The sequence below is a fragment of the Oncorhynchus kisutch genome, linkage group LG8, assembly GCF_002021735.2.
Source record: "Oncorhynchus kisutch isolate 150728-3 linkage group LG8, Okis_V2, whole genome shotgun sequence".
Classification (NCBI taxonomy): domain Eukaryota; kingdom Metazoa; phylum Chordata; class Actinopteri; order Salmoniformes; family Salmonidae; genus Oncorhynchus; species Oncorhynchus kisutch.
Genome location: NC_034181.2, coordinates 20,178,414 through 20,203,504, shown reverse-complemented (window position 1 = coordinate 20,203,504; position 25,091 = coordinate 20,178,414). Strand labels below are relative to the sequence as shown.

At 40.0% G+C, this 25,091-nt stretch overlaps 2 protein-coding genes across 8 annotated transcripts in view; one reads left to right on the top strand and one right to left on the bottom strand.

Annotated features, from left to right (window-relative positions):
* LOC109896100 (serine/threonine-protein phosphatase 2B catalytic subunit gamma isoform) overlaps positions 1-3,995 on the top strand; it is a 43,287-nt gene extending 39,292 nt beyond the window's left edge. For 4 of the 6 annotated variants that reach the window (XM_020490342.2, XM_020490340.2, XM_020490339.2 and 1 more), the window contains one exon: positions 1,132-3,995. In XM_020490342.2, the coding sequence (XP_020345931.1) occupies positions 1,132-1,274 (143 nt within the window). In that variant the 3' untranslated portion in view covers positions 1,275-3,995. The remainder of the gene's footprint in view (positions 1-1,131) is intronic. The other 2 variants (XM_031829764.1, XM_020490341.2) reach the window with 1 other exon arrangement.
* A 244-nt stretch (positions 3,996-4,239) lies between these two features.
* Positions 4,240-24,081, bottom strand: LOC109896102 (zinc metalloproteinase-disintegrin-like brevilysin H2a). 2 transcript variants are annotated; one of them, XM_020490344.2, is made up of 22 exons: positions 23,957-24,081; positions 21,639-21,724; positions 19,397-19,473; positions 19,030-19,108; positions 18,854-18,930; positions 17,160-17,343; positions 16,793-16,855; positions 15,060-15,131; positions 13,826-13,995; positions 12,843-12,924; positions 11,548-11,681; positions 11,106-11,283; positions 10,056-10,145; positions 8,677-8,872; positions 8,353-8,458; positions 8,079-8,235; positions 7,856-7,942; positions 7,549-7,642; positions 7,195-7,303; positions 6,956-7,046; positions 6,747-6,836; positions 4,240-6,403 (listed from the first exon to the last, which is right to left on the bottom strand). In XM_020490344.2, exons 1-22 carry the CDS (start codon positions 24,012-24,014, stop codon positions 6,374-6,376), a joined length of 2,310 nt encoding a protein of 769 aa, XP_020345933.2. In that variant the 5' UTR covers positions 24,015-24,081; the 3' UTR covers positions 4,240-6,373. The 2 variants fall into 2 exon arrangements, with proteins under 2 accessions (XP_020345933.2, XP_031685623.1); XM_031829763.1 differs by lacking the exon at positions 23,957-24,081 and adding an exon at positions 21,856-21,913.
* Between the last annotated feature and the right edge of the window lie 1,010 nt (positions 24,082-25,091).

Genomic DNA, 25,091 nt, shown 5'->3' with positions numbered 1-25,091 from the left:
AAGTCCCACATTCACTATGAGGTGTTGTAGCTTGTTCAGTGGTTTTGCCAACCGTATAGTTTCTGTCCACACGACTTGCTGTGTTTCTGTGTATTCAATGTATGTCTGCACTGTTTTCAGTCAGTCAGCTATTACCTGCATTTGGTAACAAAATAACTTGGAGTTCACTAAGGGCATACAATTTGACCGAATCAAGGCAAAACTGAGAATCTGCACAAAAAAACTGTAAATTGTTTCATTTTGCAGGTTTTACCTACAATTCCTTATAGCAGATCCTTCAAATACACTGAACAAAAATATAAACGCAACATGTAAAGTGTTGGTCCCATGTTTCATGAGCTGAAACAAAAGATCCCCAAAATGTTCCATACGCACTAAAAGCTTATTTCTCATGTTGTGCACAAATTTGTTTACATCTCTGTTAGTGAGCATTTCTCTTTTACCAAGATAATCCATCCACCTGACAGGTGTGGCATATCAGGAAGCTGATTTAACAGTGATCATTACACAGGTTAACCTTGTGCTGGGGACAATAAAAGGTCACAACACAATGCCAGAGATGTCAAGTTTTGAGGGAGCGTGCAATTGGCATGCAAACTGCAGGAATGTCCACCAGAGCTGTTGCCAGAGAACTGGATGCTAATTTCTCTACCATAAGCCGTTTCCAACGTCGTTTTGGAGAATTTGGCAGTCCAACCGGCCTCACAACCCCAGACCACATGTATGGCGTCGAGTGTGTGAACGGTTGGCTGATGTCAGCATGCTATGTATGTGCTGGGGTTATGGTATGGGCAGGTGTAAGCTATGGACAACGGGCACAATTGCATTTTATCGATGGCAATTTGAATGCACAAAAATACCATGGCAAGATCCCGAGGCCCATTCTTTTTATAATAAAAGGTATCTGTATTTCCAGTCATGTGAAATCCATTGATTAAGACCTAATGCATTTATTTCAATTGACTGGTTTGCTCAAATGGACTAACTCAGTAAATTCAATGAAATTGTTGCGTTTTTTTATATTTTTGTTCAGTATAATGGCTAACTATTTTTCACTAACTAAATGTGTAAGTATTCAAAGCATTGTTTCCTTTGATTTTTAATTGTCCCTCTTTCGTTTCTTCCTTCCAGCCATTCAAGGCTTCTCTCCCAAAAGGAAGATCAAGGACTTTGCAGAGGCACAGAGCCTGGACAAAGTCAATGAGAGAATGCCCCCACGCAAGGATGGCCAGCAGCCAGTCAACCCAAATGCCCCCAAGAATGGCACAGACTAGACCTGGAGAGAGACCCCCTCTCATCCCCACCAGCCCCAGGCCATGGCCCTGTCTCATACACCCAAACTATCTTTGTCTCTTTTAACTCTGTCTTCTATCTCGCTCGCTCCCTCCTCACGTTCTCTCTCATCTTTCTCTCTCTGTCTCATTGAGAATTTGCCCCCAGCTGGCCTATACAGTTGGACAGGCACAGAACGTGGGTAGAGAAGATGGCACAGCATTGGGAGAATGGTTTCAGCCACCATGCCGTAAAACCATATGAATGAAACACATATTTTATTTATTCAATTAAATTATTAGGTATGTCATAGCTACAATTTTATGAAATCATACATTTCTAAGATGTTTAAATGTCTAAGCATACTGACATTCTTATAACAATGGTAAATGTCCGAGTGAAAACCGTGAAAACCATTTTGTAAATTTGAGTTGATGAATGAGGTGGTTATTGAAGGAGACCTTATCTGTTCTTAGTCAAGTTTTTCTATTTGATGTGTTTCACAAGGGAAACGTTGAGTGTGTCTGCTCTTATACATTTATATTTAAATTGTGTATTAACTGGAGAGAATTATTATGGGAACTAGATTTGAGACTCCATTGCAGAAGATTATTTATACCTCTAGTAGAAGTCCAGTAAAAACACCAGCTTTTTTTTTTGTCCAATTTCTTTGATGAAACCACTGAATGCTGTTTAGATATTCTTTGGGTCAATGTGTTCCTCCTGTATTTTAAAGTTAGGGTAAACTGTTTAATCTTTCAACCTTGAGAAACTGCCCTGGGGCAGCAGGTAGCCTAGAGATTTAAGATCATTGGCCCAGTCACTGGAAGGTCGCTGGTTCAAATCCCCAAGCCGACTAGGTGAACAATCTGTCTGTGCCCCTGAGCAAGGCACTTAAACCTAATTGTTCCTGTAAGTTGCTCGGGATAAGAGCATCTGCTAAATGACATGTGAATGTACATTTTCCAAATTATATGGAAAAAATTGTATATGGAAGAATTGATTCTAGTTTGCTACCATTATTGATGTGACGTGTCAAGGGATGGTGGTTAGTTTCTCTGGTTTTATGTGATCTGTATAGTGTTGGTGTTGCTTGCAGGCTGTCACCAACTAACATTTTTACCAGTGTGCTTAACTGCAAACAGCTGGGGGGTGTTATATAATATATTTAGATAATCTTCTGCAAAACCAAAGTCTGATTAAAAGGGGTTATAGACATACAGTATGTATTGGTACATCTCCAAGAAGACTCGGTGGTGGTGGCACTGCTATTTGGTTAGCTTTTCTGGGACATTGAGCTGAGAGTGGCCAACTGTTATGCAGAGTGATTTTCTGGCTGGGTAAAGAAACATACATACCAATCTAATATCAAGGAAGAACAACCAGTGTCCTCTTCTCAAGATGGAGGGGTAATATTTCCCATGGAGCAGATGGGGGGGAAAAAATGCTCATATTGTCCCAAAATGAACTGAAACTCCATGTTAATTTTAGATAAGATTTGTGTTATAATACTACTAATAATGACACTTTGATTTCATATTGCTCTCTACACTACAGAAAGGATGTTCTGGGGGTTTCTTGACTCCATCTGTTGATTTGATGCATATGTGTTAGATGACTCCAGTGTGATGAACGGAAGGGAAAGCTGGGCTCCAATCAAATGCTTTAGTTGCTAGCAGTTTGAGGAATGCTGTAGCCCGAAGAGTAGTAGATTGAGTCATTCTCAGTGATGCTGTGAGGATTGTTTTGGGTATTTCCTTTCTCTTTATCACGTATCCCACAGACTGACACAATTCTCAGTATTGGTGGTAGTGCAAAGTTGGGGGCAAACTACAGACTATACATTGATCATGCAGTAAAAAAAGAGAAGTAATTCCTGATGTTTCTTCTATGTTCATTTGAGTGTCTTGAGTATTATGGTCTTGACACCTTTTTGTCTTTATCACCTCCATGGCAGGAATGAGGACTGGACACTTTTGTAACACCTGCTCCGAACCCTTTAATGATTGACTTCTTTAGGACTTGTGACTCGAACCGGTGCTTAGAGTTTTAGCCCTAGATTTTTTGGGGGGCTAAAACTGCTTCTGACACATGTTATTCTATTGTCTTCAATCATTCAAGAAAAGCATTGATTTGTTATTCTCATGTGAATTTTCCCTTTTATAATATATTATACAGCTTTAAAACAAGTTGCTTTTAATGTGCCATGCCACTTCCTAAACAAACACCAACACCTGTGTGTGACTGGTGGGGGAGAATGGCCTGTTCTTGTGGTGTTCAGTGGTCAAGGAGAGATCCTGGAGCCTGTTTCAACTCAATGTGGGTCAGGTTCATTGAGTTGTCACTGCCTAGATGCTTATTTACAGACCCTTTTTGTTAGTAAAATAAAACATAATCTACTGTATTGTGGGTTCAGAAAATGGTCAAATGATGCTCTTTAAAAAAAAAAATCCCACATTCTCAACCGCTTAAAATGTTGGTTTGGTGTGAAGTTAGCTAGGACTTAGGGGGGGAAGTAGAGGCCCCATAGTAGGGCTGTATTCCTGACCTCTTGTCAATTTTTAAATATTTCTCAGAATGTACAGAAATGTCATTCAAAAGTGTTTAGCTGTTAAAAGGATAAATAATCCTTTCGTCAAGTACAGTACTTGTCATGCGAGGCCATGAAATCTTAATCTATGTAGATGAATCACTTGAAAAATAAAATGTAAATACTAAGCGTTTCCCTGTCCTGGCTGTCTGAGTTTTTAGCTCTGAGGATTTTACAATGGTATGCCAGATGCTTTCTCACGTCAATGCTCTTGTTAAATTCTAGTCTCCCTTGATCTAAGTTATTCTACATGTTGCTAATATTTTCTCTACATGTCAGGTTGAATGGGTGGATGCATGTCATTGGGTTCTTCAGTGTTTAAATGTTGAGCCCTAAATGTTGTTTATAAATATCACAATTCTACATAAGCAGGACTGTCATGTCAACAAAACATTTCATTTATTTTTTTTCATGCTTGAAATGTTAATCAGGTGGTACCTCTTCTACAATCAGAGATTTTAAAAAAAAAAGTGGCAACAATTGTTACAGAAAATGCTGTTCCTCAAGTAATGGTATATGGTCATTTCTCAGTTGGTTATGCAAAATGTAGAATGTTCTACACTGAAAAGATATAAGATAAAGGTCTCGCTCACTGAATGTGTTTACATTAGTCAGCAATGACTGTCTCAGTAATATTTAATATTGATAAAAGCTATTTACTGTTGGCTTACAGTATTCATCAAAGTTAGGCATATACAGTCAGCCAAGAGCAAATGTAGTATTATAAAATAAATTGCATATTATATCACATACTGTGCACTCACTCAAATGGCAATGACAAATCACAGGTAGAAAATGATATGGCTAATAAATAGTAAAAAGTGCAATAAGACATCTGTTCTTCGTAGAGAGGACTCCTCAGTCTATGGCTCATTTGTAGCTACAGTTGAAGTCAGAAGTTAACATACACTTATGGAGTCATTAACTTTTTTCAACCACTCCATACATTTCTTGTTAAAAAACTGTAGTTTTGTGAAGTCGGTTAGGACATCTACTTTGTGCATGACACAAGTAATTTTTAATAACAAGTAAATGATTTCACTGTATCAATTCCAGTGGGTCAAAAGTTTACATGCACGAAGTGCCTTTAAACAGCTTGTAAAAATTCAGGGAAATTAGAAGCTTCAATTGGAGGTGTACCTGTGGATGTATTTCAATGCCTACCTTCAAACTCAGTGCCTCTTTGCTTGACATCATGGGACATCAAAAGAAATCAGCCAAGACCTCAGGAAAAAAAAAATAGTAGTTCTCCACAAGTCTGGTTCATCCTTGGGAGCAATTTCCAAACGTCTGAAGGTACCACGTTCATATGTACAAAAGAGTACACAAGTATAAACACCATGGGACCACACAGCCGTCATAGCACTGAGGAAGGGGACGCGTTCTGTCTCCTAGAGATGAACGTACTTTGGTGTGAAGAGTGCAAATCAATCCCAGAACAGAAAAGGAGCTTGTGAAGATGCTGGAGGAAACGGGTACAAAAGTATCTATATCCAGAGCAAAACAAGTCCAATATCGGCAACTTGACAGGCCGCTCAGCAAGGAAGAAGCCACTGCTCCAAAACCGCCATTAAAAAAACCACTACGGTTTGCACATTGACAAAAATATCTAACTTTTTGGAGAAATGTCCTCTGTTCTGATTAAACAGAAATTGGAAATGTTTGGCCATAATGACCATTGTTATATTTGGAGGTAAAAGGGAGAGGCTTGCAAGTCAAAGAACACCATCCCAACTGTGAAGCATGGGGGTTGCATCATGTTGTGGGGGTGCTTTGCTGCATGAGGGACTGGTACACTTAAACTAGATGGCATCATGAGGTAGGAAAATTGTGGATATATTGAATCAACATTCAAGAAATCAGTCAGGAAGTTAAATCTTGGTCGCAAATGGATCTTCCAAATGGACAATGACCCCAAGGATACTTCCAAAGTTGTGGCAAAATGGTTTAAGGACAAAGTAAAAGGTATTGGAATGGCCATCACAAAGCTCTGACCTCAATCCTATAGAAAATGTGGGCAGAACTGAAAAAGCTTGTGCGAGCAAGGAGGCCTACAAACCTGACCCAGTTTCACCAGCTCAGTCAGGAGGAATGGGCTAAAATTCACCCAACTTATTGTGGAAGGCTACCCGAAACGTTTGACCCAAAGTTAAACAATTTAAAGGCAATGTTACCAAATACTATGTAAACTTCTGACCCACTGGGAATGTGATGAAAAAAATTACATCTGAAATAAATCACTCTATTATTCTGACTTCACATTCTTAAAATAAAGTGGTGATCCTAATTGACCTAAGACAGGGAATTTTTACTAGGATTAAATGTCAGGAATTGTAAAAAACTGAGTTTAAATGTATTTGGGTAAGGTGTATGTAAACTTCAACTATCTGTAAAACTATCCTAAAGACATGAGGTCAATGCACTAACTGCACTCAGCTCTGGCAGCCCTGCATTTGAGATCTTGGTACGGTCTGTGTGATCCTCCTGTTTCCTCTCCTCTCGATGGCGACATCAGACCCGTGGGGGTGGGGGCCTCAAAGCCTGGAAGATAAATTACATTGTTTAACTTAAGCCAGAAATTTTGTCTGAACATTTAATTAACCATCTCTTTAACTATTGTTGTCTATATATTAGCTATTTCTGTTTATTTTTAATACATTTGTCATTATGGGGTATTGTGTATAGATTGCTGAGTAAATGTTTGTATTCAATCCATTTTAGAATAAGTTTAACATAACAAAATGTTGAAAAAGTCAAGTGGTCTGAATACTTTCCGAAGGGACTATATATTGAAATCGAATGGATTTCTTTTTTTTTAAGCCCATTGCATTTGTTTAGGATGTATCCATCATAATAACTAGATACTGATATTCTCAACCATCACCTGTCGTACGGCCCTGAAGTCATGGGCTGGGGCTCGTGATTGGTTAGCAGCAGGAGGGGGTGGGGGCGGAACACCCTTTGGTCGCTTGGGCTGGAAATTGTAAAGAGATGCATTAGCTAATAGGCACAAGTCCAGTTCATGAACACAATAATGATGTCAACCAAACCCTACATTGAGATGATACTCTATAAATCAAAAGGTACTGTTACCTGTTGTGGCATAGTGTTGTTTTGGCTGGGGATTGGCAGTTTGTTATTGTGGTCGTTGTACACCTTATAGGTTTTCTGCTGGGTATGGTAGCTGGTGGATGAGCAGACAGTGACATTTTGTATTAATTTAACCTGTATTTATTCTGGAAGTCCCATAGTCCCAGAGTATATTTAAATTCATCAGAAGGGTCATCTTGTTGCAGTGAAGTCTTTATATACGGTCCACCTAGTGTACTCACCTAGGGAGAGTGGGGGACTGTTGTCTCTTCTTAAGGAACACAGCCACTACCCCAGCAATAGCAGCCAGGAGCAGCAGAGTGACTGTCACTACAATGGCAATCAGTCCTTCTACAATCACACAGAGAGGGAGACCGTTATGGCAAGGTCTATGAGCTGAATACATGAACGCACAGACCAAATCTTTTGGCAACACTTTACATGAAGATGTTCAAACACCTGTGTAGTAAAACACTAACACTCTAGTAACATTGTATTGACGTGGAAAGTATTATCACTTTTAACCACTGAAACCATGTTTATTTTAAATATATATATATTTTCTGGATGTCCTTAGCAAGGTCTAAAGGGCCTACCTCTGGAGAGACCTGTGAAGTGTTCATCCTTTGTATCACAGCTGGGAAGTAACCATCCTGGCTCACACTGGCACTCCATTTTGTGATTACACACCTGTAGTGGCACAACACAGAAACACACACATTATTATAATGGATTTTCTACAATTCTATTTTATTGTTTGTGGTGTGACCTGGAAAGATCTGCCCCAAACCGAGTGAAACGGAGGACATTTGTCAATGGCCTATGTTCCTTATAAGAGCCAAGGAAGTCATCCTCAAGCTCACAAACACCAGAGACAGGGGCCGCTTGAAGCACTGTACTCACAGCATGTCCTTTACATAGTGCTGAGCAGTTGGTGACTCTAGGTCCGTAGGCCGTCTCAAAATCCACACATTCATTCTGGCTGCACACCTTGGAATAGAAGATGGGGAAATGGGAACAAGGGTTAAGAGAAAATAACACTCACCACATTAAATCTGACGTCTCGTTTAATTTCCCCAAAACACAGCTAGAGGTACAGAAGCCTTTTTTTTTTTAATCACTACACCTTTCCATCATTACACTTGGTCCCAGTGTCCACCTGTCCAAAATCACTGGTGTGATCATCGTAGAATGAGGCTTTGCAGTCTGAGAATGTCACCATGCGACCATAGTTGGGGTTGTCATTACCGTTCTTGCAGAAGAGTTTCCCACACTGCACATCTCTACAGAGGAGAACGGGGAAATCATATCAGTGATACACTGCTTCAGTAATGAACACTATAATTTGAGTAGGAAAAACGGTCTATTAAAATAGCATGGTATTGCTTGTCGGGACTCACTGTCTCTGGCAGGGGATGTACTGGTCCTTTGAAGGCCGTTTACAGTAGGCGTAGTACAGTCCTCTGGTGTTCTGCTCATAGCAGTACGTTCTGGCGGTTTCAGCAGCTAAGGAGGGGATAACGCCCAATGTTACACAATGCGTTAGAGTAGTAGTGAAGCTACCATGTGTGTCCTCTGTCCACACTAATACACTACAGATGGAAAATGACAGGCAACAGTAAGGTTGCTATGTGAGAATAGGAACCAGAAGAGCTACCTACATCACCTAAACAAATGAAAGGTGCATCCGTGTTGTTGAGACGGAAGGAAATGCTTTCACTTACATGGTCCATACATTTTCACACACTGGGTGTGGTGCTGTGGACACTGGCCGTTGTTGCAGTACCCACGTCCTCCATCACAGGGAATTCCGTTGACAGTGAAGACGTCCTCGGGACAGTCGGCCGATTTCCCTGTGCAGTATTCTGGCAAGTCACAGTCATCATGCTTCATTCTGCACTCTCTGGACGAGGACAATATCTGAGGAGAGAGTGGTTGTTGCCATGTGTCGTATCACTAGCGTGATCGTCTTCCCGCAGCCGACTGCCATGAGTATGGCAAGATAGTCTATAAGCTTGGTGAAAGACGTGTCATGCTGCAACTGCACTCTGAATCTACTCCGTTTGCTGAAAAAGTTCAAAACTAGCCTGTCTGACACGCAGACCCACTTGGGACACAGCAAGCTGCTTTTGCCAGACAAGTTCTTAACAATACGTATCCAAGACTATGGCATTTTTATTATTGTGATGCTATGAAAAATATTCTCCTTAAATTCCTTTACTTTAAGTTTCATAAAATGAGAGTGAAAGTCAAATGTCTTTAATTTACTTTTACATTTGAGTCAAACAGTCTGACATAGTTATGCGTGTCTGCTGCATGTCCACAAGAGGGCTTTTGTATCAAAGGAACACAGAAGGAAGTAGAGTGGACAGAGGGAAGATTTCAATTGCAAACTCCTTGTCTCTTTCTCAAAACCCATTGGAGGAGAAGGTCAGAGGGGAGGGACTTCTGGCTTATTCATCCAATGGGTTTAAGAAGATGAGGAGAGAGGAGTAATGCAATTGAGATCTTCCCAGAGCAGAGGCATGGTTGAACTGCGGTCTGCTCTCACCCAGTGGTGGAAAAAGTACTCAATTGTCCTATTTGTGTAAAAGTATAGATACCTTAACAGAAAATGACCCAGTAAAATTCTTCTTGAGCAAAAGACTAAACGTATTTAGTTTTAACTATACTTAAGTATCAGAAGTATATGTAATTGCTAAAATATACTTAAGTATCAAACAACAAGTAGAAATCATTTAAAATTCCTTATATTACGCAGTCCAGATAGCCAGGGGCACGTGCTGAAACTTAAACATAATTTACAAACGAAGCATGTGTTTAGTGAGTCCATCAGATCAGAGGAAGTATGGATGACCAGGGATGTTCTCTTGATAAGTGGATTTATACAATCTGTCCTGGTAAGCATACAAAGTGCAACGAGTACTTTTAGGTGTCTGGGAAAATGTATTGAGTAAAAAGTACATCATTTTCTTTAGGAATATAGTGAAGTAAAAGTTGTAAAAAAATTATAATAGAAAATTAAAGTACAGATAGCCCAAAAAACAACTTAAGGACTACTTTTAAGTATTTTTACTTAAATACTTTACACTATTGCTCTCACCTTACAGTTGTCACAGCACGCTCCTGCAGCACACTCTGAGCCCTTAGTCAGTGTGCAGCTGGTGGCATTACAGCATGGGTTTGTACACTCCTATAACAGCAAACCGTACATGTCATTAAGCCATTTTGATAATGATTTAAAGAGACCAGTATGTAAATACTGTATCTCAAAATAGTCAAGCCTCTGTGTATGTGTATACTTCCACTACATATTGTGGTTTTACACTACATATTTACCCCTTAGTGTATGTCTTAGTGTGGTGTAATACACTAACTAAGTAAAACAAACATTGTACTGTAGTAGGCTATCAAGAGAAACTGGAATTACAGGTCTCTGAAGCAAACAAGACTTGGCAAGAGAAGAGTGGTTCAGCAAGACAGGGACATAAGATAGTGTCTTATAAGCCTGACTAACAGGTCTCGACAGATTGACTTGACTAAAACACTCTACTTAACTCCAACTCTGACTTGAACGTAAACTGTGGATAAATATAATCAGAGTTCCTTATGCCTGCTTATCATATAGGTTTGGCTATCATACTGTGCATGGACATGTACAATGCACAAACATGTGAAGCATGTTGAATTTTATCAATTTGAATCACATCATTACATTACTGCCATGTCAGTACACTCATTTGAAAATAAATGTCCCAAACACAGGTTCTGAGGTGGGCGGTGGAGGAGATACCTCAGTTATCGGGAAAGGTCTGCGCATGTCATATACATTCCTTATGTTTACCCCTAGCCAAGGAAAGCAGGCAAGAGCAGACAAAGTGTAAATCTTATTCCCAGAAGTGTTTGTCTTTATCTGGTCTAAAAATAAATGTACTCTAATCTTTGACCTCATCTGATCAAATGTAAAAGTTAACATATTAGTAAAAGATAGCTTTGAATAATTATATATTGTAATCACTTGACATCCTTGTATTAACTTCACGAGAACCAGATTACTTTTGTATGATTTGAATGGTGCATTGCTGATCTAGGATAATGGGAGAAAATATACAAAAAAGGTTGTGTAAGGAATGTAAATGAAAGGTTCATTCACCTCCAGGGAGCCACAATCACACTGCTCTCCTGTCTCCAGGAAGCCATTGCCACACACTGGGGTTGATTCCACATTCCGGTAGTCTGGCTTGTCCAGCAGACACTCAGGGTTACGATTATTCAGAAACTGGTCATAGCTTACACTACTGCAGCTACTGAATGACTTTGGGATATCCCAGCTGAAATAAACACTTTAGTTACCCAAATAGGCTGTGTTTTCATTTAATAAAACACCACTGTGCTATTGCTACACAGTCTCATGAGCTATGTTCCATGTAAATGTTTTTGCAATATGGCTGCTGTGTGTTATGGGCAGAGAACAAGGCCTGTAAGTGTTCTTTCATAGAGGTTTCCTCTTCCTTGTACAACATAATCATTCAGATGGTTTATCATTGACACCATTCCAATCTAGTCACAAGATCATATCTCAAAACAGTCCTTACCTGAGGGCCCCGGCCATTATACAACTATTACCAGAGCAAGTACAGGCACTGGAGTCATCGTGGTTCATGCCCAGGTTGTGGCCCATCTCGTGGGCCAATGTGGCCCCTACAGCAATGGCCCTGGGGTTGTGATCCTGTAGTAAAACACATAGTTAACATTCAGTAAACCTGAATGTGTTGGACCATATTTCTCTTGTAAAATAGATGTTATATCAGTGAAACTGACATGGATGCATTGGTTAGTGATTACATTGCTATAGAGTATGATTTACTGTTTCACTATTAAAGTGCACTACAATTGATCTTCCTTTTTTAGATTATCTACATGTTGGTTCATTGGCTAATTTACCATTTTAAGTTATTACTTCCTCCATTCACACAATTTGTTTTTTGCATTTCACATACGTATTTCTAAAATGAGTAATCTTGCAATTCAACACACAATCTCTTTGGAAACGTCACTTCTTGGAAACTTGGTAAAACCTCTGTTGTCCGCTTATTGCAATACCACATGGAGCAACATTTAGTTGAAATACCTCAAGCAAATACGGTACTATTACCACATTCAAACAATGGCAGCTCATCGTGTAGGAAAATGTAGGGATACGGTCCAAACACTTAAGACACACCCTATACCCTCAGCCCTCAAATTAAATGGACACTTCTGAGGACGTCTGACGAGTATACACTTGCAGGCCAAGGGAGAAAGGAATTATTTTTAAATGGACCACCATTGGCCGGAAATTCATCACTTGTGTTTTCAGCCACCGGTAGCTTGTGGGTGCTTTATATGCAGTACAGTCAATTATGAGTGCACTTATATTAAATATATAATTATCAATATACTCACACTGTATGATAACTAGCAAATTAATTAGCTAACTAATGTTGGCCTGCCTAGCTGGAACTTCAAAAGGAAAATGTTTTATTTCTAAAAGACACATTTGTGCCATCATGTGTATCAGTAGCACAATTTCTAACTTATTTGCATTCGTTTTTACTTGTATGTTGATTTCTCCATTGAAGTTTAAGTTTGTGGACTTTTCTTGGTGGATGTACAATCGTCACAAATTGAATTATGGAGAGTTTCAGGCCCCGGAGTGAGTATAATTGTACACTTGACTAAAAACAAGGGCTGAGGGGCTTACGTTGCAAACATCCCTTGCTTGGCTAATCATTTGGACCGTCCAAGATGGCGACGGGGATTCCCCTAAGGGCATAAGGCGAGGGTAAGTGGACGAGGGTGTGTCTTATGAGTTTGAACCACAGCCTAGATCTAATGAAATGTACTTTACCTGCACAATCCCAACTGAATGATCTGAACATAGAGTCCCAATGAAGGCCAGACCCACCGTCGAGCCCTCAAAGTCAATGCCACTGAAACACAGGGAACAAGAAACATATGAACCATATATATATATATATATATATATATATATATATATATATATATATATATACACATACACACACACACACACACATATATATATATATATCTCTCAAGTACCCATACATGTCACATGCTCATGTTATGAATTCTTAAAATGTGGGTCTATCAATAATAACAATGTTCCAAAGCAAGATGGCCTCCTTATCAGGTGACCCATCAGCTGACTGTCACCTGACCCTATTTAGCTGTCTTACAAGCACACCAATAGAGAATGATAGAGGCCTCTAGTGTCCAAAAGCCTTCCACCATTTTAATGTAGTCAACTGGAGGACTTCCAGTATGCGCTCTTGTGTTATCTGCCTCTTTGATGTGTTATATTTAAGCAATAAGGCACGAGGGGGAGTGGTATATGGCCAATATACCACGGCTAAGGGCCATTCTTAAGCGCGAAGCAACGGAGTGCCTGGATACCGTGGTATATAGGCCTTATACTACAAACCCGAGGTGTGTTACAGCTATTATAAACGGGTTCCCAATGTAATTAGAGCAGTAAAAATACAGGTTGTGTCATACCCGTGGTATACGGTCTAATATACCACAGCTGTCAGCCAATCAGCATTCAGGGCTCAATCCACCCAGTTTAAAATCCTGTTTATCTTGTACTCAAAATCAAACCTTGAGACCCTCACAGATGTGTTTAATCAGAGAGTCAGAGATAGAGGTGAGGCACTTTAGATGAACAATTCAATTTCTTTTAGTTAGCGGATTAAGTGTGTGTTGTATCTGATGAAGTGTGCATTGTAGCCCACGTGAAGGTGTGTCCAGGCCTACCTGATGAAGTGTGCGTTGGGGCCTTCCTAATAACTTGTGTACGTCGTGACCTACCTGATGAGGTGTGCGTTGTCATGACGCTTGGTGTTGACCAGGTCGCTGTTCCTCCACTTGGTAAAGGCATCCAGGGTGGCACCAGCAGGGGCGGTCACTGATATCTTATCATTGTCTGTCCACACCTCCAGACCAACCAAGGCAATGAAGGTGTTGAGGGGCTTGTATACCTGCAGGCAGATTCATTGCATGGTGAGGTGAGACTCCCCATTAAAACAAGCAGGAGTATTTTACAAAGACACAGATTAGGAATAGTCCTGGACTAAAACAAAATTTAGATAAGTAAACCCAACGGAGAACCTTTTTGTCCTTTGTCTAGGCTTAATCTGTGTCCTGGAAACCGGCCTTAACAGTTCATTGAATAACAATTAACTCCTACAGTCCCACCATGATGCCTTCTAACCCTATAAAAACGCTGTGTTTGAGCTACAGACTTCTGGGTTATACAATTGGATTAGCCTATTTCTGCAATCAATGAGTCTGTGCGATTAACAGGGGCTGAGCTAGAGCAGTGTTTGTGAGATAAGGTGGTGTGGCTCAGCACTTTTTACTTTTTTAGCTTGACCTACAAAATATTAAAGTATATCTAGGAAAAATCAGACTCACATGAACATGTTTTGCTCTATGACACTCACAAGCCACAAAGGTGTTGCTCTATATAGAAAATCATACTGTAATATACTCACAGTTGCAGTCACTGACTAGTTGGATATTCATTTCCCACTGAGCAAACAATTTATTTTCAATGACTTACTACATTTTTGCTTTGGCTGACTATTTTTGACATGTCATAAAAACTTGAATGCAATTGTTTGTCAAATTGTTTTGTGTTCTACTTGGTTGTCCTGAAAAGAAAATGGTAAAACACTTAATTGTGCACCACCGAGAGCATCCGGAATGGTTGCATCACCGCCTGGTAAGGCAACTGCTCGGCAATGACCAACCTTCCTGCGCTGTTCCCCCCCATCATAATGACCAACCTTCCTGCGCTGTTCCCCCCCATCATAATGACCAACCTTCCTGCGCTGTTCCCCCCAGCACAGTAAGTTGGAATTGCATTTAACTTCTGACTTCCCATGGACTGTTTTTGTGGTACTCAATACAATTGAAAGCAACTCTAGAGTATGTAAATAGACCTGTTGCTAAAAGCACCTACTGTCGGTCCTGTTGGGGATCTTATACAGGATTTACTGGCAGTTTGCTAATACTGCAAACCTTGCAGTGACTGACTCACCATGTTGACAAAGTTGACCACTTCAAATATCCTCTTACGCAGCTCTCTGGGGTTACTGTTCATGTTCTTGTACTGAAATAGCATCATATTTTAGTACACTCACAAGAGAACAGTCGAGATCCTGTTTCACAATACATTACTCACTACTGACTCATTAGATACTGTATACTAAACAAAAATATAAATGCAATTTGCAACAATTTAAGATTTTACTAAGTTAATTTAAGGAAATCAGTAAATTGAAATGAATCCATTAGGCCCCAATCTATGGATTTAATATGACTGGGAATACAGATATGCATCTGCTGGTCACAGATACCTTAAAAATAGGTAGGGGCTAGGATCAGAAAACCAGTCAGTATCTGGTGTGACCACCATTTGGCTTATGCAGCGCGACACATCTCCTTCACATAGAGTTGACTGTGGCACGTGGAATGTTGTCCCACTCCTCTTCAATGGCTGTGCGAAGTTGCTGGATATTGGCGGGAACTGGAACACATCCCAAACATGATCAATGGGTGAAATGTCTGGTGAATGTGCAGGCCATGGAAGAATCGTGTACAGATCCTTGCAACAGGGGGCCAGGTATTATCATGCTGAAACATGAGGTGATGGCATTGGATGAATGGAATGACAATGGGCCTCAGGATCTCCTCATGGTATCTCTGTGCATTCAAATTGCCATTGATAAAATGCAATTGTGTTCATTGTCCGTAGCTTATACCTGCCCATACCATAACCCCACAATGGGGCACTCTGTTCACAACATTGACATCAGCATACCACTCACACGATGCCATACACACTGTCTGCCATCTGCATGGTACAGTTGAAACCTGGATTCATCTGTGAAGAGCATAATTCTCCAGTGTGCCAGTGGCCATCGAATGTGAGTATTTGCACACTGAAGTTGGTTACAACGGCAGTCAGGTCAAGGCCCTGGTGAGAACGACGAGCACGCAGATGAGCTTCCCTGAGATGGTTTCTGACAGTTTGTGCAGAACTTCTTCGGTTGTGCAAATCTCCAGTTTCATCAGCTGTCTGGGTGGCTCATCCCAGACCATTCTGCAGGTGAAGAAGCCAAATGTGGAGGTCCTGGGCTGGCATGGTTACACATGGTCTGCGGTTGTGAGGCCGGTAGGACATACTGCCACATTTTCTAAAACGACGTTGGAGGTGGCTTAAGGTAGAGAAAGGAACATTCAATTCTCTGGCAACAGCTCTGGTGGCTATTCCTGCAGTCAGCATTCCAATTGCATGCTCTCTCAACTTGAGACATCTCTGGCATTGTGTTGTGTAACGAAACTGCACATTTTAGAGTGCCATTATATTGTCCCCCAGCACAAGGTGCACCTGTGTAATGATCATGCTGTTTAATCAGCTTCTTGACATGCCACACCTGTCAGGTGGATGGATTATCTTGGCAAAGTAGAAATGCTCATGAACAGGGATGTCAACAAATTTGTGCACCACATTTTAGAGAAATAATGTTTTTGTGCATATTGGAACATTTCTGGGATCTTTTACTTCAGCTCATGAAGCATGGGACTAACACAATACATGTTGTGTTTATTATAGATATAGGTTGGTTTGAACTAAATATAATTAGGTCAAGTAATGGCCAATTAAATAATGTTAATGAAATATTGAAGTATGAAATGTCCAAGTGTATTGTGTTGATTCTGGTAAAGGTGGGACTTGTGTTTCTGACATATTTGTCTGCAGGTTCTTACCTCACGGTTGTCTGCAACAAGGACGAGCTCAACATACTTTTGCTGTTGAAGTAGAGATGGACCCTAATAAACAGGAAACCATTGTTGTAATATATATGGTTAATTTACTTTTAGGAAGGAAGTGGAGTGTGCTCATCCAACTTGAGTTGAGGTGCAATCCCAAAAATGTGATCATTATTGAAAAGAAAAAGGCGCAACCCACGCTTACCATTAAAAACTCAATGTTTCAAAGTTAAAAAGGTTGACATTTCAGCTATCAATGGCCTTCATTAGAACACATAATTTCCTGTTCTGCTATTTCTGTTTTGATGTGAGATACCACAGACTATATTTAAATTGGGAAATTTCTAATATATTTATGTCTTACTGAGCCACGAGAGCGACTTTTGCTAGTTATGGGAGGGTAGTCTGCATTCCAGCTAGTGTTGGTGACTCCACACATCACAGGCTTGGAGCTCTGGTCCTCGTATTTCAGCACTGCGTGATCGCCATCATCCCCCCCTGACAGAGGCTCAATCAGGTACCTTTGGGCGGCTGTTCTGAAATATCCCCTAAAATAAAAAAGACATGACAACTGATTTGGGGTATAAAATAATGTTTCACTGTGGACTTACACTACTGGTCAAAAGTTTTAGAACACCTACTTATTCAAGGGTTTCTTTATTTTTACTATTTTCTACATTATAGAAACACATCAAAACTATTAAATAAAACATATGGAATCATGTAGTAACCAAAAAAAGTGTCAAACAAATCAAAATATATTTTAAATTTGAGATTGTTCAAAGTTGCCTCCCTTTGCCAAGATGACAGCTTTGCACACTCTTGGCATTCTCTAAACCAGCTTCATCTGGAATGCTTTTCCAACAGTCTTGAAGGAGTACCCACGTATGCTGAGCACTTGTTGGCTGCTGTTCCTTCACTCTGACTCATCCCAAACCATCTCAATTTGGTTGAGGTCGGGGGATTGTGGAGACCAGGTCATCTGATGCAGCACTCCACTCTTTCTTGGTAAAATAGTCCTTACACAGCCTGGAGGTGTGTTGGGTCATTTTCCTGTTGAAAAACAAATGTGGTGACACTCCCACACCAGAACACCGCCATTCTTTACGGTGGGAAATACACATGCGGAGATCTGTTCACCCACACTACATCTCACAAAGACACGGCGGTTTGAACCAAAAATCTCCCAGTTGGACTCCAGACCAAAGGACAAATTTCCACCGGTCTCATGTCCATTGTTCGTGTTTCTTGGCCCAAGCAAGTCTCTTCCTCTTATTGGTGTCCTTTAGTAGTGGTTTCTTTGCAGCAATTTGGCCATGAAGGCCTGATTCACACAGTCTACTCTGAACAGTTGATGAGATGTGTCTGTTACTTGAACTCTGAAAAATGTATTTGGCCTACAATTTCTGAGGCTGGTAACTAATGAACCTATCCTCTGTAGCAGAGGTAACTCTGGGTCTTCCATTTCTGTGGTGGTTCTCATGAGAGCCAGAGCCAGTTTCATCATAGCGCTTGATGGTTTTTGGAACTGCACTTGAAGAAACTTTTAAAATTCTTGAAATTCTCCGTATTGACTGACCTTCATGTCTTAAAGTAATGATGTCGTTTCTTTGCTTTTTTTGAGCTGTTCTTGCATTATTGTGGATTTGGTCTTTTACCAAATAGGGCTGTCTTCTGTAATCCCCCCCTCCCCTTGTCACAAAACTGATTGGCTCAAACGCATTAAATAGTAAATCAATTCCACAAATGATCTTTTAAGAACGCACATCTGTTAATGAAGCCTCATGAAGCTGTTTGAGAGAATGCCAAGAGTGTGCAAAGCTGTCAAGGCAAAGGGTGGATATTTGAAGAATCGCAAATATATTTAGATTTGTTTAACACTTTTTTGGTTACTACATGATTCCATATGTTATTTCATAGTTATTTCATAGTTTTGATGTCTTCACTATAATTCTACAACATTATAAATAGTAAAAAATAAAGAAAAACCCTTGAAGGAGTAGGTGTTCTAAAACTTTTGACCTGTAGTGTATGCTGTAGAGATGTGGGGCTGCCTACCTGAGTCCATCGCAGGTGCTCATGCTAACCGTTGACACACTGTCATTCACAATGGTGCCGTGGTAGTAGCAGTGGTCCTGGAGAAGATAATTAATTAAAAGGTTTAAGGGCCTTCTAATCAAGACACTTCTACACAGCCTCCTGCTACCTATCAAGGGTTTGTTATAATCACTTACCACATCCCGAGGTGTAGAGGTGACTGGTGTACCATCCTCAGTGTAGTAAGTCTCACTATAGTCGTTGGTGAGTAATTCGCTGAGGGAACCAAAATAAAGTTATTACATTATTTCATCAGGCACCTACATGTTCAAAGGAATTCATGCTGTGGTAAAACAAAATTGTGTCATTCCATTAATGACGCTTGACAATGATGCAGTGTGCGATTATAAAGGAGAACTGAAAATTACACTGGTAAGACAGTTATCTACATACTGACCGTTCTTGTTAAGGGGAATGAAGAAGGATGTGATCATTCTACTGATGTTGTGTGAGAGGTTAACATTTGAGAAAAAGATTGAAGGAGGCTTTTGCTAGAGTACATACCCATTCTTCTCCAGATGCATCACAATGTCTTTCCCACCCACTCTCATTGCATACTTCAGAGTTTCTAGTCTGGATGACTGATGGAGAGAATTAGGTCACACTTTATATGGATAGTTTACTATACTATCAACAAACTCTGTTGATAAGCAACTGCTTGCTACGTTTAGAGATAGGGTTAGTGTCACGTTCACGGTCTTCAAACTCCCTGTCATAGATGAGCCAAGGCACAGCGTGCATGTAATTCCACATCTTTTAATAAAGCAAAACTTTCACACAAAAAAAACAACAGATAACCAGAAACCGACCGTGACGCAATCGTGGCGCGCACAAACACACACAGAGAAAATAAATAATTACCCACAAACACAGGTGGGGAAAAGGCTACCTAAGTATGATACCCAATCAGAGACAACGATAGACAGTTGCCTCTGATTGGGAACCATACCCGGCAAAAAAACAAAGAAATAGAAAACATAGAATGCCCACCCAAATCACACACTGACCTAACCAAATTGATAAATAAAAAGGCTCTCTAAGATCAAGGCGTCACAGTTAGGGTAAGGGTTAAGTTTAAGGTGAGGGTTAATAGATAGTTAGTTGAAATGTTACTGATAGACTGTAGATACTTTGTAGAGCATCTACAGATGGACTATCCAAACAAAGTGTTACAGAGAATTAGGATTAGTTGATACCCTAGATGCAGTATAATATCTCCTCACTACATTAACATGGTTGGTCTTCCACCACTTTATTACAAGCAATAAACACAGTTGTTAACTTCTTTGGGATAGGGGGCAGCATTTTCACTTTTGGATGAATAGCGTGCCCAGAGTAAACTGCCTCCTATTCAGTCCCAGATGCTAATATATTAATATTATTATTAGTATTGGATAGAAAGCTTCTAAAACTGTTTGAATTATGTCTGTGAGTATAACAGAACTCATATGGCAGGCAAATCCAAACAGGAAGTGGGAAATCTGAGGTTTGTAGTTTTTGAACTCAGCCCCTATCGAATTCACAGTGGGATATGGGTTATTTTGCACTTCCTACGGCTTCCACTAGATGTCAAACGTCTTTAGAATGTTGTTTCAGGCTTCTACTATGAAGTGGGAGCGAATGAGAGCTGTTTGACTAAGGGGTCTGGCAGCAGCCTCGTTCTCAGTCACGCGCGTTCACATGAGGTATCTCTCGTTCCATTGCTTTTCTACAGAAAATGGAATTCTCCGGTTGGAACATTATTGAACACTTATGATAAAAACATCCTAAAGATTGATTCTATACTTAGTTTGACAAGTTTCTTCGACCTGTAATATAACTTTTTGAACTTTTCGTCCGACTAGACCTGAATGCGAGTTTGGATTTGTTTACCAAACGCCCTAAGAAAATAAGCTATTTGGACATAAATGATGGACATTATCGAACAAAACAAACATTTATTGTGGAACTGCGATTCCTGGGAGTGCATTCTGATGAAGATCATCAAAGGTAAGTGAATATTTATAATGCTATTTCTGACTAATATTGACTGCGCAACATGGCAGATATTCCTTTTGGCTGGTTTGGGCTCTGAGCGCCGTACTCAGATTATGCTTTTTCCGTATTTTTGAAATCTGACACAGCGGTTGCATTAAGGAGAAGTCTATCTAAAGTTCCCTGCATAACACTTGAATTTTCATCAACATTTATAATGAGTATTTCTGTGAATTCATGTGGCTCTCTGCAAAATCACAGCATGTTTTTGAACCACTGAACATAACACACCAATGTAAAATTAGATTTTTGGATATAAATATGCACTTTATCGAACAAAACATACTGTATTGTGTAACATGAAGTCCTATGAGTGTCATCTGATGAAGATCATCAAAGGTTAATGATTAATTTGATCTCTATTTGTGCTTTTTGTGACTCCTCTCTTTGGCTGGAAAAATGGCTGGGTTTTTCTGTGGCTTGGTGGTGACCTAACATAATCGTTTGAGGAGCTTTCACTGTAAATAAAAAAAATTATCAGACACTGTGGCTGGATTAATGAGAATTGTATCTTTAAATGGTGCCTAATACTTGTATGTTTGAGAAATTTGATTTATGAGATTTCTGTTGATTTGTTTTTGGCGCCCTGCAATTTCATTGGCTGTTGTCTAGGACTGGGGTGGAACAGGTTAACAAATAATATTTTGGTATTGGTGTGTATTTCACATCAAAACAGCTCCTGTGCAGGAAGGAAGAACAGGAGAAGACTTACTTGTGTTTCTCTTTTCTGCAGAGAATGTAGCCTGATGGGTCGGACCACCTCATAGTCGCTCACTCCTTCAAGAGGACCATGACTTACTGTGGGGCGATAGAGAGGGAGATGGAGTGGTAGAGAGATGAGAGAAAATTCAAGAATGGACCCACTTTGTCTATCCCCACACTGATCCTACCTATTCTAAACATAATAACCTGGAGAGGATGATGTTAACCTGCTTGTCTCCAGGCATTGACTGGTCCAATGGTAAGGAACATTCAGGTGGCAGTATAGCAGTGTTTTGCCCTTGAACTGCAGCAGCACAATCCCGGCTTTCCTTATATAAGTTACTCTATTGAAATTCCAGATCTCCTGAACGTTTTGATCGTCTGGTTGTTCATCAACTTCCAGCCACTTTATCCCCTCAGTCCCTTGTGCAGCCAACCCTGTAATTATGGGTATGGGTTATTCCATTTTGTGTGTCTACCAAACCATGACAAATTAATGTGTGGTGCGTACACTAACAACATAGTTGGACCTTTGGTTGAGCTACGGCAACTATCTTGTAATGAAAGCTTCTGCTGACTTGGCCCTATCTTTTAATAAGCGAGGCCTTTGTGCGGAACTTTAATGCATTTCATTATTGTTTACACATTGTTTCGTCTAACTACAGTATGAATACCGCAAATACACAATGAACACAGGCTGTTTAACCCTTGCATACGATAATAGACTGCGATAGACTTGCGTCCTGTCCAGGGGGTGTACTTGTACATCAGTCTGCCTCACTCTACAGAAACAGGACATACTGTAGGCTCCTGCTCCTATGAGCATTCCAGCAATAATTATACTTTGTGTTATGTTTTGTTCGTGTATGACACAAATGGATCCAGATGCTTCGTTATTTTGATGCCCTTTCTTGTTCTCTGTCAGGCCTGTTTTGATTTGTACTTGACCATGGCAATTGAATTGCAGTACATATCCACTGCTTTGTGATTGGGCCACAGAGGAACATTGGGAATTATGTAATTATATTGGTCATTTTGTTTTCCCGTCACTTCCACCTTTGCGCAATAGCTGTGGGATGAGGTTATTCTTTTGGTAAACGTCTGGGTATTTTCAAGTGAATTTGCATGATTTGCTGGCTTTTTAATTGTATGTTTTACAACGAACTGTTCACATTAAAACAAACAATACTGAGCAAATGAGGCAGTCTCATTCCATGTCTCTACTTATTGGAAGAGCTAAGGTTTTGAAATACTGGCCCAAGACAATCATGGGGAATGTACCAGAGAATGCAATTATCTGTGTTTTCATTCTAACCATTCCTCGGATTTATTCATTGTGGAAACTGTTTACCGTTTAAGAACCAAACGGAAGCAAACAGAGCAATATGATAGTTTCTGTTGGACAAATTCAGGAAGGTCCCTCCTCGTTTGATTCGGGTTGCTTACGTTTAAGAAATGTTTTTCAACAAAATCTGCATAACAAATGCACCCTACGTGTGTCAATACTTACTAACACTACTACAATGATGTTTCCCAATAGTTGTTGTGAAAATGAGTCTAAGTTAAGGTTTCATCACTAAGCGTATTTACAGGGGCTTACAGATACTCACCTCACCTGATCAGGTAAGGAGAAAGAGAGAGAGAGAAAGAGAGTGAGAGAACTGAGAAATGTGACATTGTTGTGGTACAAAGTCCAGTTTCAGCCACACAATTTCACAAAAGTACTCTCTGTCTGTTATCTGTCCATATTCATTGACCGTAATTACTACTGTAACTATTATACTATGTAGAACTGATAGCACTGTCTAGTGCTCTGTCGGTGCCACAGGTCTTCATGATGACTTTCTGTATTTCCATAAGCCATGAAAGAAACAAATGGATGAAAAGTAGTTTTGACTGAAATATACACTGATTAAAGTGGATTTAACAAGTGACATCAATAAGGGATCATAGCTTTCAGCTGGATTCACCTGGTCAGTCTATGTCATCCTAATGTTTTGTACACGCATTGTACTTTGGCTGCTATTTCGGATTCTGTTACTTAACAAATCCATGGGGAAATCTGAAAACATTATTTCACTCCCTCAGAAAAACATATACAGTAGAGATATTCTTTGCCCCCCTTCATCTAAATATTTTTGCTTCAGTATTAAACAACTCATATTATATTTATTCCTCACTTTAGAAATCCTTGTTTTACTTTCTCCCATAAAAATATATATACAGTCACTGTAGTAGTCTGAATAAAGTGCACTGAGAAGATGACTGACTGGGGTTTAGTTAACCTGGCATTGTATTGTGTGGAGATGGGTGTATCCAATGACTTACCTGAGAGATTGAGTGAAGCAGTTAGGGTAAAGATCCACAATATATGTTTATGTGCCATTGTCGACGTGCAGACAGCTGCTGAAACAGAAGAGAGTGACTGGGGGCTTTATAGGTTACATGGCTGCATGCTCATGTCATGTTATCTACCGTCCACAGGCCACACCTTATTAGTATCACAGCCACTTCCTGATTGTAATAGCTAGTGTACACACAACTTGCTACAGTGCGTGTGTCCCAAATGGCACCCTGTTCCCTATAAAGTGTCAAATGTAGTACTCTACAGAGGGAATAGAGTGACATTTGGGATGTACACAGTGACTTGTATAAACACACTCCAGGTTAATTGAAAGAATGCAGGGGAAAATACCAGGTACCAATGGTGTTGAAGGTGTTTACACAACATTCTTTTTGCATAACTTCGGCTTTTTTCCTGTAACCTCCCATCCTACCAACATACACACGCATGCAAGCACACACACACACACACACACACACACACACACACACACACACACACACACACACACACACACACACACACACACACACACACACACACACACACACACACACACACACACACACACTCACACACACTCACACACACACACAATGGTAACGGTTAGAAAATATATATTTGTCAATTCACTTTAATTAGTTTAAACCAGTTTCTGTAGAAGCTATGTTCCCACAGTTCCCTTTATCATTGCAATACAGAGATTAGTAACAGTAAGTTAATACATTTTTATTTGTAGCTTTTTATTTAGAAGACTTAGTTCTCCTTTAGCTTGCCTGAAACCCATGAGTCAGCTTGAAACAGCTTGTGGTCTGTATGATGATGATGATGATGATGATGATGATGATGATCACTGTAAATTTCCTATTTAGGAGTTTCATAAAGCAGTTCACTTCTGTTTTCTACGTTGTCACACTCTGTCACAGTCTGTTCATATATAGCCGAGACAATTCATTGTCCATGTCAAATAAAGACTTGAACCCTATCAGTAGCAGTTTTGCTGCCCAGCGGCTCTCTCACCCACTATACGCATGCTTAGATCACACCCAAAATACTGACGTCTTAGAAGACAAGAAGGCTGTCTCTCACACTAGAGATTATTTTTTTTCATGTATTTTA